Below are 14,546 nucleotides of genomic sequence, written 5' to 3' on the forward strand. Positions count from 1 at the left end.
TGATGGACTCTGTTTTTACTTGGGTGAATATAATACTCTAGTATTTTTCAGAGATTTATTTAATCTGGACTGTTTTGGCAGTACAGAAATTTCTTGCCCATCGCCCGGATGATTCAACTAGTGCTACTTGCTGATATTGAAAAGCAAAACTTGTAAGTGTTCTTGAGGACCACATGGTAGCAAGACATGGGATGTGTAGCTCCTTGCTAAACCTCTGCCATCATATGAAAAAAATCTATGGGATGAAACTATTTTAACATTCCCCATGGTCCCTTCCACTTCCACAGACAAGGCAACAGTATTCATACCTGTTTTGTCTATGTATCCATGACAGCAAGGGTGGCTTTGGGTATCACTCACAAATACAGGAGGAAGTTCATCACCTCAATTTCATGTGTAAGAAGCTGATGATTGTTTACTGCTATTTGTCTTTGGAACATAAAGACATGCGGATGATGACTGGGAGGTTTTTCAGGTTCTCTATTTGTTGTTGGCATGACCAAGTAAGTGTTTTGTAGTCTGGAAAGGTGACCAAATGAATGTTCTGTGCATTTCAAACACAAATACAGGAACATTCTCCCGAGGGAATAAATAAGCTTTCAATAGAATTGGTTCATGTTAACACAGTGTGGGTGTGATTATCTACTGCTGCTGTGGAAAAAGGACCAGGTGTTTGGCAGTTCAAGTCACTGCTGTGGGCATTTGTCATGACTGACACTCTGTTGTGATCCATTTTCCATGTTTAGCTTTGTAAAGCTGTTCTATAGGATATGCTATCTGCTAATGTGCTTCAAAACATTGTATCATGAGAGAAATATGTGACATGGATATTTCTTACATCTTTCTACATTTATAGGTTTCCAGAATGGCTGGGTTGAATTGGTTGGAAGGTGATGTTTTCATTTTCAGACTCTTAGGTGATGAATGGCTTTTGTTGTCTTTATGTTTTGTGTCTTTATGTCTTTATCTTGTTGTCTTTATGATTTGTGACTGCCAGACTTTCCTGTATGTTTGGCAATATTTTGTCAGCCACTCAAGAGACAATTGTGTGCAGAAGCAAGACAGAACTACTCTGCTTGCTGCAGGCAGTAGTGGGGGAATATGATGCTTTGAAACAAGTTTAAAGAGTACATTTGGCAAAGATACATATATACAGTACAGAAAGATGTGCTAGAAGTTCCAGGTGCATATCATAGGCAGATAACTCTGGTGATGACTTCTGTTCATAAGGAGGAAAATGATTGTTTTTTGTTAAAGGAAGAAAGTTTAAAAATTAAGTCTTCAAAAGTCTTCACATTAACTCTGGCAAAATTAAGTCTTCATGTTGATGTCTACTGGTTCCTTTGTTAAAGGGTGCATTCAGAAAATAGTTTGCCTGACATATCATTCAAGCATCTCTTGCATTCATGGCACCATCATGTAGATTGGTGTTTTACTAAGGGTTTTCTGGCTGTCCATAGGCAGCAGAGGGATAAAGGCTTAATTGCAATCACTGCAGCTGCCCTTGTAATTAAAACTGCCCACAGATCAGAATTACACATTGGTTTAATGCAGCCTTAAGTTCAATTACAAGGAAATAATGCTTCTTCCTATTTGATTACTTCATTTTTAAATTAATTGTTGTGTATTATTATACACTGATGAAACAATCTAACCTGGGAAAAAAACTTCTGCAACCTTTCAGGATTTCTGTCTTTTAAACTTGTGCTCTTGTGCATTGTGATCTGCAGAGGAGAGAGAGGTTTCAGTGAGGACAGTGTTTTAACATTTGGCAGTGCTTGGATATTTGACTGAATTTGAGTGAGAAGGAAGATAACTTGATTGCTGCAGGTTTGTGGAAATTTCAGGCATGAACAGAATTTCTTGATGAACAAATGAGTCTTTATTGCCAAACAAGCCTTAAGCTGCCAGTGAGCAACTCTCATGGATCTTGTGCAACAGATGGACATGTGTGTGAATACACTGCTGTGCTCCTCTGAGTAAACTTAATTGTATCAAAAGTAAAGCTCACTTGCTTATTCTACTTCAGACAAACCAAATGACTCTGAAGGAGGGTGCTTTTTTACATATTTCCAATTTAAGTTGTATGATATTGTCAATCACACACACCTTCTGGCTGTATTGAATTTCTTGGATCAAACCTGCAAAAATTCTGTGTGTGCAGCAATTAGTTTTTTGCAGACATAGTAGCAGGCTCAAGTATGAGGATTAACAAGGCATTGCAAGTATGTACCATACACACAGTGTCTGATCCTTGGCCCCAAATGGGCACTGAGTCAGAAGCACTTGCCCTGTGGGCAGTGATTCATAATTGGTAAATCTTCAGCTGGAACTTGGTGGGGAAAAAATCATTGCCAGCAATTCCTTCCACTAGACTTGAACAAAAACTTACCCACCTCCACAAAAATATGACCTGGTGCCCTCTTCCTGAATTTACTTTATTCTAATAGGTGACTATCCAATTGTTTCTCCCTCTCAAAAATACGTGGGAACGTCACAGTTCACAAATGAGCATTGCTGTGAGGGAGATGCTTGTTGTTAGCGTTCATTGTTAGGTTTACCTTTTGAACATGCATGGCTTTCAAGCTTGGATTTCCCAGTCTGGCTTGTATTCATTGTGCATGTTTGATTTTTTTTTTTTTTTTTTTCCTTTTTAGTGGACTATATTGTGGAATATGACTATGATGCAGTGCATGATGATGAGTTAACAATCCGAGTTGGGGAAATCATCAGGAATGTGAAAAAACTGGAAGAAGAAGGATGGCTGGAAGGGGAGTTAAATGGCAGAAGGGGCATGTTCCCTGACAATTTTGTGAAGGTGAGTTTTCTGCATTGCCTTGATTTTACTGTGATGGTGTGGCTGGGTCACTGTTACTGAAATAGTTGGAATACACAGAAGTTGTATTTGTAACAGGATGGTTTATTTTTTTAATGGGAAGACATTCAAGGTGCTAATATTTTTTTAATATGGTTTTGAAGATTTTTAAAATTAACTTCTGCTGTCTGTTCTTTAGCATTTACTTTGGCCTGTATCTTTGCATTATGTGTTCTGTGTCACTCTGACTTCAACCAAATTGGTTGTAGCTATGGTTATCTGCTTTAGTGGGATGAAGTGATTAAAAAAACAAGAATATAAAAAACCCCTAAACCTACCCCTGCAGAAGACATCCAGCCATGAGAGAGTTAGCAAAGTGGGGTCACAGCTCATCTATAATGAAAAACTGCATCCTCAGGCTGTGCTGATGTGGATTCTTCAGCCTGGATCAAGCTGCTTTATTTGAAGGGGCAATTCTGTTTTACCCTGGACTCTGCTGCTGGCACTGCCTTTTTTTGTGACTCTGCAAACTCCTTGGTGTAACAATTCCATATAGTCCAAGTGAATGTAGGTATTCCTGCCCCTTTTGAAGTGAAATTAATTCCTTTCAAACCAGAATTGTCCATTGTATCTTGCTGTGATACTTTCATGTTGCAAAAACCTAAGGGGATATTGGTCCAGTGCTATAAGCACTTCTTTACACTTACTTTAAATTTGACAATTTTTCTGAAAAATTGAAAAAGTGAAATTATTATTTTCTGATTTACTGTGAGGGGTTTTAAGATTTTCCTTTTAAAACTGATGGGAACAATCCAGTTGTTCTCAGAGAGGGTCTCCTACCAAGGGAAAGTTTGTACAAATGCTTTTCACTTGTCTAACATTTTCAAGTTGTTGGTAGTTTAGTTCGAAGTAATTTTTGGGTTTTGAGTCCTGTATAAATAGTAATTTGACCTCAGTTGGTGTTTGATGATCACTGTGCTGATGTTCTTAATTAGCTCTCAAGTGCTGTGTAGAGAGAAAGCATCAGCCTTGGCTCTTTGCTGCTCTGTTTGTCAGCAACTTGTCCTGGGTCAGATGTGACATGTTTCTGTGTTAATTACCATACTTGTTGGGTCTTTTCTTGCCCTTCTGCAGCTGTGGCTTTTATAAATTTTGTTTAAAATTATTTCCATCCTGATATCTCAGCTGCAGGTATATTTAACTTTCCAGCTGTTCATATGTGCATGGCATAGTCGGATGTCCTGAATTACAGAGGACAGTCAGTTTTCTAGAAGGTGGAGGGGTTTGGAGAAGCAGAAGGGAAGTTGTGTAGAAGAAAATGATCACTTTTGTTTCATGACAACAGGGGTTAACTTGCCTTTTTGGTGCTGGAGCTGAGTGCAGTTATGAGGCTGATCTTGGGAACTTTTCTTCAAGATGGTATGTTTAGGCTGGAAGGCTGTTGTGCAGTGGTGAGATCATGGGAAAGCATTAATTGTTAGGGACGTGAAAGTTGTGTGTTTTCTTCATGGTTAATTTAATTATAGTTTCTTTGTAAAAGTTAATTTACAGATAGTGATAGCTTGAGAGACTATTTCTGGGAAAGCTGTTGCAGAAAAGTGTTTTGGTGGTGTGTTGTTGTTTGTTTGTTGTGCCTCCTCTCAAACCATGCTCATTTGCTGCTGAGGTGGGTTGTTGGATCATGCTGCAGGATCTATGGGATATTTCTATGACCAGACTGCTGCAAGTACCAAGCCTCAGCAGCTAAACTCAAATGCCCCTTCTTGGCCTGGTGTGCTGTTAACACCTGCAAGGTGTGGGTGGCCTGCTGGAGGGGGTGGAAATGAGCTCAAGCAAGGCTGGACTTTGGCCCTGTGAATGAGGAAAGTCCCTGGAGAGATGGATTTCTTTGTTTGCTGCTGAGAGCAGCCACCACCATTGGGAGTGGTAAGAACAGCGAGGATGCTGACAAGAAATGAGTATTGCTGACTTCTCATGACCCACATGAAAGGGAAAGAGCACAAGAGTCTGAAAGAGGACAGAAATGTGACCAGAGAGCACAAATTGCTGTGGGCAGTACTAAGGGTTGCACCAAGTTTTACATGTTTGGTTGTAAAATTCTGGGGCTCTACTTAAATATTTATCACTTCCTGAAAGGATCATCTTACTCTCCTGTTATGAGTGTAATTTCATGCATTAAATGAGGATCTGGCCTGAATGCATTATGTGGTTAAATTTGTGGCTTATTGGTAACATATATATATACAGACACTGGTTTGTTAAGAATTGTACTGTGGCCAGGATATAGCCTCTCCATGGATAGTAAATTTTAATTTGTGCTGATATGGAGAAGATTAAAATTTGAAGCTGAAAGTGCACGTGTTATCCACTAGATTTGCCTTCATGTGTAAAAATTAAAAATATAATAAATATGACAGATTAAACTGGATAAAGACAAACATGTTTTCTTTTTAAAATGTTAGATGCTATTAGAGAAGATTTTTTTTTTTAATAAATAAAAGCCTTTGATTTTCATCAACTGGTAGAGAATTGGGAGGAAGTTTCTAATTCAAGCTAGTTGGTTTTGGCTAATTTTGTTAGTTTGTCTCTTCATCCTGTGTGAGGGCAGGAAAAGAGCTTTTTGCCTTGGTGCCAGCTGCAAACTGTCCTTGGCTGCTGGGCAGTGCAAGGCTGCTTCTTACCTGTTAGAGGGACAAGCAAAATGTGGACAGGAGGATTATTGCTGCGTGCTGCCTGAATATGTTGGATGCCCCAGATTCAGACTGTATCCTCACTGCTAAAGCAGATCACTCCCCTTCTGTTCCCTCCTTCTGGGCTCTGCCCATACATAGGATTTACTGCCATTTTATGTCACTTCTCCTGCTTTGACAAATGCATCTTTTCTGTCTGAAGTATGACTAAGTGCTGTCAGCTTCATTTTGGGTTGTTAAAGCAGGAAATAGATTTTTGATTATGTCTTCCTTTTATTTCTCAAGTCTCCTAAATATGCAAAATAATTTTAAATTGTGGTGGTAGGCTTTTTTCATGCAGTGTTAGCAGTTGGATCTTTGCTGTCAGAAGTACAGCAGAGGAAGCTGAGACTGTATTTTTAATTGGGTTAATTTGTTGTACAGTGTGGGTGTGCTAAGCACTATGTGACTTTGAAGCACTCCTGTGGAGAAGGGAATTGATGGAAGCTTCTTGTGGATACTGATGTAATGCTGATGCTTGGTACCTTATAACATCATTTGGTAACTTTTTGGTTGGGTTTTAATGGCTTCTACCCAAGCCTTTTCCATATTGCTAGGGAGATCCTGGAGAATGACCCGAGCTTGGTGATGTCTGGTTCCTGGTGCCAGCTGGGACCAGGATGTTTTCTGTGAACCCATCACTTGCTGGGTTAATGAGCAGTCTGAGATGGTCTGTCCTAAAAGGTGCAGCTCTTGGTGCTGACTTGCATCATTTTGCTTTAAAAGAAAGAGAACTGGTAGTCTCAGTTAAAGGGAACCTCATAAAGTTTCTGAAACCTCCTCAGATACTACTGTTCAGTGCCACCGTGTGGGGTGGGGAGTCGGAGGTGTTGTAAAAGTTTGCTGTGAACTCTGTTTGGGGGATGTCCAAAGCAGTCCTAAAATCAGGAGATGGTGGTAAATGTACAGTTGAATACAAGCAGGTTAAAAAAAAAAGTGCAAGCAAAAAATTACACTGCCTACTTATGAAGCTCATTTCCTTGAATTCACTTTTCAGTGCTGCAGCTTCTTAAAGATGTTCTGCCTGTATTGCAGAGCTGGGTTTTGGAGTGCACACGTTTCCAGTGTTATTAACAAAACCTAGTCTGAAATTCCTGGTTAAACTGTGTGCATATCCTCTTTGAGTGGGGTTGAAATCGAGTTCTTGTTTCTGACATTGTTACTTCCATTTATCTGCTTCTTCCTGTATGGGCAATTTAAAATAAACAACTTCATAAATTCCTGAAAGGATTTAGCAATGGAACCTAGCAGACTTTTATTGTTTTCTTTGAGAGCAGCTTTTCCTTTCTAAAATCCATCACGGTGAAAAATGTGCACACATTTGTGATTTAGAGAAGTGTAGTAATGCCGTTAGATGGAATGTGTGAGGTTTTTTGAGATATTAATGTGTGTGGAATGTGGAGGACTTTTTGATTTTGGGTTGGGTTTTACCTGTTTGCTTCTAGACTTTATATAGACTTTACTTTCAGTTCTCTGAAAGTAAAGATTAAGAGTCCATGCCTCCTCTCCTTCAGGAAATTCCCCAGACCTCCCTCTTTTCTCTGGCCCAATGAGTCTTAACTCCTTTTTTGTATTTACTTTGACAAGATGGACTATGATTCGTTTTTGTTGATTTATTTGTTTTGAGTAGTTCTATTCACTCTCCAGACACCTGTTGTGTTGATAACTGAAAGTGATGATTTCGTATTCATCCTTCTGCTTATTTTCTTAAGGTTTTTGTCGCTACATAGCTGAGAAGTTTTTTTTAAGAACTGAAGTTCCTTGTTTTATTTCATTTATTGCTATCTTAGTTTTGTAAATAGTTGTATTGTGAGTAATAGGCTTTACATGGTAGTAAAACCAGTTTGATCATAAGCTCACGGCAGTAACTCGGATGAGGGAGGAGCAGTGCATAGATTAATCAGTAGCTCTCGTCAGTTAAGGCAGAGAAGTTTGCCAGCAGGCTCTGGGGACGTTCTGGTGAGCGAGCAGGGCACTGCTCTGAGCGAGTTTGGGCCATGCAGCCCCTCAGCCTTGGAGCTGGTGCAGGGGCAGCCTCCTGCCTGCACAGGTGTGAGCAGCTGCTGCTGCTCTAGCACCGAGCCTGGATCCTCTCCAGGTTAACACGTGAACTTTGCTCACTGTGACATTTTTCTTCCTCCCCCTAAATAAAAAAAATCTGTAACACTGGGCGTGTTCGAGCAAATATGTCCTTGGAAGTGGTAAGCTTGTTTTATTTTCCATATGTTCTTAACATCAAATGTTGTAAACAGACTTTGTGTTTCGGGGTAGTGATTGGAGACAGCATGAATTTAAAAATAATGCTTGCAATATGATTTTGAGAGTTTACTTAGTATATGGTGTAAATTCTTGGTCTTAGAATTGTTTGTGCAATAAAATTACTTGGGGTTTGTTTAGCTCCTGTCCCCTTCTGTAGTATAGGGAGATGCTTGGAGATTGCAGACAGCCAATTTGCTTGCAGAAAGAGTTCCTTTCTAAAAGGATGATTTGTTTTTAGTTAATTCTTTATATTCAACTTCCTGGTCTGTGTGTTTGTGGAAACAAAACACAGCCCAAGCCTCTTTTCTTCCCTTTTCATCACCCCTAGATGAACACTTTAGAGTAGCACAGCTGACCTACCTTCTTAAGCCTGTGTTTGCTGCCTCTGTCCTGTATTACCACTGTTGGGATGCTGTTAAATACAAGTGTGCTCTGAGCCAGTGAGAGTTTTGTCTGAAAGCTCCTCCAAGCATAGCATCTTCCTTAATTCCTTTTTAAAAATTTACCTCACCCAGAACTTTAAACAGGACTCATGGAGCTGGGAGGGATCGCAGACAAGACAGACTCTTCTAGGTTAGTTCTAATCTGGGCATGATTAAAGAGTGTAGTAACATCAGTTAAAAAAGCAGATGAATAATTAAACTTCTTCAGCAATGGGTATAGGTTAAGCCATATTTAGTTTGAAATAAATAGGATGTATTTAAGGACTAGAATAAAATACCTATTTCCAAAATGTTGGCGTGTGCTCCTTAAAGTATTCTGTCCAAAATCTTTGCATCCAAGTAAGGCTTGGAGAAAGCAAGATACACAGCAATTTATCAATCCTGTTGGTCAAATTACAATTTCAGTTTATACAGCCTTTTTCTTTGCTTTATTATTGTTTTGAAGAAACTGTCACCACTAGCAGTGGGTTGTGCAGGGAGGTGAAGACTGCTCAGAGCAGCAGTGCTTCCCAGGCAGAGTAGGCAGCCCTGCTGGTAAGAAGGTGATGTTTGCTTCAGAGCTGGCAGTTCTTGTTTCTCAGAAACAAAGATTACATGCAAGATTGAAAGCCATATTAAGTAATTTCAGTTTCAGTGCTGAGTATATGAGAGAATTGCTGGGCTCTTTGTCTTCAGGCAAGGAGTGAAGCTGAGCACCCAGCCTGGTACTTTAACACCTGTTGCCAGTACATGTGATGTCAACCCATTGTTCCTGCTGATTTTTCTTCAGGCTTTTAGGGGAAATAGGGCCACTGGAGGAGAGTGTCATTTCAGGGGGTACCTTGTGGGTTTGCCTGAGCTGCACCTGCTAATCCCATCCATTGGCACATGCCTGGGATTTGTGAGAATGGTGATAATGATTCCTGTGCTTGTGGGGTGAGAGACAAGTCTCTGCTATCCAACTGTTTTGGCTGGAATAAACAAGGAAACAGTTTTTTTCCAACTGGAATGTTGGTAATTGGCTTGGATGAGCCTTGCTTAGGATGTGGAAACTATTGTTTCTAAAAACAACAGTAAAGAAAATTAAATCAGCTGAAAACATTGACAGATATAACGAGTGGCACAGATATGTCAGCATTTTCGCTGTCTTTCAGAGCTCACCATAATTTATTCCCACTCCTGTGATTTTCCAGTTGAATCACTGGATTGACTGCCTGGGTTCAGACCAGTTGGGTCCCAACCCTGTGAAGTCCCTTTGTGATGTGACTGTCTCTGTCATGAAGAGGGGAAGTCTGGAGGTGTGTTTGATTTAGCACGGTAGAGCTGCTGTTGCTGACCCAGCTCTGCCCACAGAGCCATTTGTGGGCACCTGTGTGTCAGGTTGTCTTTTCAGCTGTCACCACATCCACACAGGAATTTCCTTTGTTGGTGTTGGTTAGGGATGTGTGAATTATTTCATATTCCAAGGTAGTATAAGTGTCTTGTTTAGTAAGAAAGAGCGTGCAAGTGAATTGACTATTTGAAATATTTATCTTGATGGACTGCTAGATCTGAAGTGTCACAGATGCTTTCCTCAAAAGTGAGCTATTTAACTGCAGGAAATTTGTTGAAATTATGTGCCCCTTTCCTTGTCCAAGATGACATGTGCTTTAAGATGTTGAAAAAAAATCACCTGAGAAAAAGATTTCACTTTGCATTCACAAACTATTGTTTTATGTATGAATATGTAAGAATAAAAATCTGTGGTGTTGTGAAGTCTTCAGTGGCTGAATGTGAACACAGAATAGGGAAAACACTGGTGATTCTTGTAATATTTAGTATCTTTTCAAATATGGAATATATATATGTTGATACTGTGTTGTGAAGAGCATGAGAGAAATGGAAAAAGCTTCTAAGTTTTGGCTCAGTGGCAGCACTGATATGGAACTTTAGGGAACTTAAGGTGCTGTTCTGAAGGACAGAAGGATAAAGCGTGATTAATGTGATTAATGACCTGTGTGAATACTGCTTAATATGCTAATCATTCCCTCTGATTTGAGTTATCCAGGTTTGTTGCTTGTACCTGTGCCTCTTGCTTTCCTAAATGCCATATCAGCTTATGATGTTGCTCTGTGGTAACGGCACACTCCTGGATACTCCCAGAGCTGCTCTGATTGAGCATGATGGTTTGTGTGGAATGAGCAGCAGGTTTATACGTGTCCTTATTCATGTAATCACGTGAAGCAGTCTGCTCCTTTGTCCATCCTTATTTAGTTGTTACACTTCATTCACAGTGTAATTTTATAGCTTTCTCTCCAAGCAGAGGAGCAAGGCAACCATTCCCTGCCTGGAGGCTGCAAACAGGGTGTGCTTCATCAGGAGGTGTTTGCAACCATCACTGAGTAAACTGCACAAAGTATTGCTCAGGCAGCAGAGACTGAGTGGGCTTGTGCAGGAACATGACTTTTAAGTTTAGACTTTCCCTGTGTACAGAAGTCTTAAAATGCAGCTATAAATATGCACTCTGGAATTAGCATATGTAATAAGACCAAAGAAGTCAGTTATCCAGGTACTGTTTGCTGTAATGTTTGTTACATCCCAGGAGGCTCTGGCTGCACATTCCAGCCATGTAATTGTAGTCCTTTGCCATATGTCTCTTAAATCAATGTGTGTATACACCGAACACAGTTAATGATAAATCGATTCTTTTGCTTTTTATGAGGTGGAACGAAGTAATCTAAGTATGAACTTGAAGCTTAAAGCTGCACAAGGGTAGCTCATCTCTGTCCTGTCATCTCTTAATATTTGCACCAATCGTGAATTTTTTGTTTGGCGGCTCATCTTTTTGGAGAGGGAAGTTAGGTGTTCTCTACTGTAGTTCTTTCAGTATTGAATTTCAAATGTATGTGTTCCTTGAACACTGGCTTTATTCAATATTATGAGCTGATCTGAAAGTTTATTGTGGTAAGTACTTTCTAGGTTTAACCAGCTTTTTTAATGCTCTTCACTTTGTAAAAATATATTTTGGTGTATGTATGTGAATTCATTAGCTCTGGACTTGTAATAAGCTTTTGAATTCTTAGAAACTGATGGTGATAAGCATGTTACATAGATGCTTTCAAAACAGGAGTAGAAAGCAAGATGCATTTTCAGTTAAAACTGTTAGTTAATGTATGAATCTCTGGTAATGTCTAATCTTTAAACCTTTTCTAATATCCACTGAGACTACAGATTTATATTTTTAGCCCTTATTTGACAATCTCTTAAGCATTTAATTTTGTGCCCTGGGCAAGACTTGTGGAGGGATGTGGATGTGTCGGTGTTTTAACTTGTGGCCATGAATGAAATGCTGAAGGTTTTATAGGGAATGCAAAGAGATGATGCCTTGGAAAAAGGATGCAGGGCAGAAGAAAGCTGGGTGCCACAGAGTGGAGGCAGAAAGACAGGTGATGGTGAGGAGGAACAGGGAATGTTCTGAGTTGAGCATCAAAGCGAACCTGTAGTGGTTACTGGATCCCACATTTCTCTGGACCAGCAGTAGAGGCAGTTAACTGGGAGAAGGGAAAGAAATGTCTTCCTGCCTTCCCGTGGGGGGGAAGCGGATAAAACATGTGCTGTGGGAGCTGGAACTCTGTCTTGCCTTCTGCCACGTGTGATTCTTGCTTTCATTGATCTGAAGCACTATTTTGTGGCTGATGGTTGAGAGGACATTAACTGTTATTCTATAAAACAATTGCAAGAAATAGAATTAAATTTTCATATATACGTATTAGCAAATATAATAGAGAAGAAACGCAATCAGCATTTTAAAACGCTTTTATCTGGCTATGAACATGACAACACCATAAAATATTCTTAAGGTATTCTTTTCAGAAGTATTTTAAAATGAACTCTTTTCTTAGTTAAATGGTTGGGAAACATTGATGTAAAGATCTGTGCTTCCTCTAGTTACTCCTGTTAATTTAGGATTCCTTGCTCTGCTGTTGGTAGACCTGGTGAGCTGACTGCTGAGCTTTCCTGCATCTGGGCGTTCAGGTTTTGTTTGAGGTCTCTTTTGTATTTTGCCAATATTAACAAGACTTCATGTCAGATTCTGTTTTGACAGTTGCTTGGTGCAAAGTTTTTACACATACAATTCTCCATGAAAAAATTGAATTATTCGTATATATAAAAACTATATGCATGTATTTTTATAATCTGTATCAAAATCTGAAACTTTGAGCCTACTTCTACATTACCTCTATAGAGTGTTCTTTATGTAGATAGTTCAGCTTTTTCTCTGCTCTTGACCTTCAAGTATCACAATTATTCGATGACTCAGGTATTACTCTGTAAACCTGCAGCAATTCAGTTAATTTTTTATGCTTCCTGGAGATCCCACTTACTCCACATGTTGCATATTGTGAGAAAGAAGTGATGGCTTGCCTGATTGATGATTGTTTTCCTCCCACAGAAGGAGACAGTGTGATTAAAAGATCTATATTTAGCATAGATTATAACACATGTAAAAATATTGGTAATTTGTTAAGCTGTGTTATGTGATGTGGGTGTGGTTTAATAGAAAGCAACAAGTCAGACTGTGAAGAGACAAAGGCAGGGAGTGATGCTGCCTCTGTTGGTTCAGCGTGATGGAGGGTCAGCACTTAAACCCAATGATTCACTGTTAAATATTCCCTACTTCAACCATAAATTAAGCCCCCAAAAATAAATCCATGACACCTGTTACTCTCTCCAGGAGGTAAGTTGTCCTGCAAAAAAAAAAAGGTTATCCATCTTGTCTGTTGTTCAGATGGTAGCTGTTTTCATCTTAGGTGATTTTTTTCTATTTTCAAGAATAATGTTTGATTCTCTGGAGGGTCAGGGGCAGCCTCTCACCTCTCCCAGCTGAGCTCTTCTCCTGGGAGCTGGAACCTGGTCTGATCTCCTGAATGCTCCAGGGAAGGAGCTCAGCAGCTTCTCAGCTGTTTTGGTCCATGGATTTTCTTATGTTTCCCTTTAGCTCAGGTAAAGTAATGAGACAGGTAGGAATAGCTGCACATTACTCATCTTTCTTTTGTTGCCTTTATTAAATATTTTGCCTCTGGGCACCGGCATTGAGGATGAGAAGTCATGTTTTCTACTCAAGAAGAGACACAGGCAAAATGAAAGGATGTGGGATATCTAAGGTTTAAGTGACTGGAGCTCTTAAGGCTGCCCTGTGCCTGCTTGTCTGTTGCCGTTACTAAAACTGGAAAGGTGGTGCCTAAATAATTAGTTATGTGAAGATTTTTGTGCTCCAGGAACTGAGGTTTCATTGCTCTTGAACAGGTTACAGATGACAATCTCTCCTCTCTAGGCAGCTGTACAGATTGTGATATATATTTATGTACAGTCACATTTCTATGTGGCTTTTTCAGGAATGGGATTTTGCAGGCTGTGAACTTGTATAAACAGAATTATTGCCTGCTTCCAATCCCTCCCTCTCCCCTAAAATGACAGGTTCAATTCTGAGTTACTTATTTTCTACTCAGTAAAATGTGAGTCATGGGCTTAATTTGTCAGTCCATGGGTTCTTCATTGCTATTCTGATGGAGAAGAAAAGAGATGAGATAATTGTATGTGTAGGCTCAGACATACATTTGTGTAATTCTTTATCTCAGCCCCTTTAGAGACTGAGACCATTATCTGCTGCTTGAGATCTTCCTTTAAAATGTACTCAGCCACTAAGAGTAATGCACATCATTTTTGCACAAAGTGATGTTACAGTAGAATTAATATAAGAAGTCTAAAGATGATTGTTCCTTGTATAATGGCATATATAGGAGGAGATGGCAGCTGATGCCTTAATATTTATGCTTGAAGAATCTAGCTAAGGATTTAGATTTGCTGGATAATGAACTTCTCTGTGCCCTATAATTCAGGAATAGACTTTGTATTTTTAAGTCTTGGCCTTTCAGACGCTCTGACCTGCTTTCTGCATCTCCACTGCCTGCCTGATTTGAGAGCTCTTGGCTTCTGGCGAGGGAAGCGGGGAGGATCCAGCTGTCCCCGCTGGAGCCGTGGTGGGCGGGCAGTGCTGGAGGGGAGGCTGCTCCTGCTCGCCTCGGAAGTAGGTCAGGAGTGCCCGCTTGTTTTAACCGCATCGAGAGGCTGTGCATGCATTTACATGTGTTGCATTTCTGCCTGCATATAAAGAATAGTTCTTGCATCACATATTGCTGCACTTAGAAGATTTTGAGATTTTTATTTGTAAACATACACATTTTCTTGAGGGATTATTAAACCGTGACAGATGCAATTAAAGCAAAAAGCACTTTTTTTTGTTTGGCTAGTTAAATTTATATACTTGTTTTTTGCCTATCA

General features: G+C 39.7%; 1 protein-coding gene across 2 annotated transcripts in view; it reads left to right on the plus strand.

The window, feature by feature from the left end:
* CD2AP (CD2 associated protein) overlaps positions 1-14,546 on the plus strand; it is a 77,488-nt gene that overhangs the window by 18,916 nt on the left and 44,026 nt on the right. For both annotated transcript variants that reach the window (XM_036380686.1, XM_036380685.1), the window contains exon 2: positions 2,658-2,818. In XM_036380686.1, coding sequence (XP_036236579.1) covers positions 2,658-2,818 — 161 coding nt within the window. The remainder of the gene's footprint in view (positions 1-2,657; positions 2,819-14,546) is intronic.

Source organism: Molothrus ater, chromosome 3 (genome assembly GCF_012460135.2).
Source record: "Molothrus ater isolate BHLD 08-10-18 breed brown headed cowbird chromosome 3, BPBGC_Mater_1.1, whole genome shotgun sequence".
NCBI lineage: Eukaryota > Metazoa > Chordata > Aves > Passeriformes > Icteridae > Molothrus > Molothrus ater.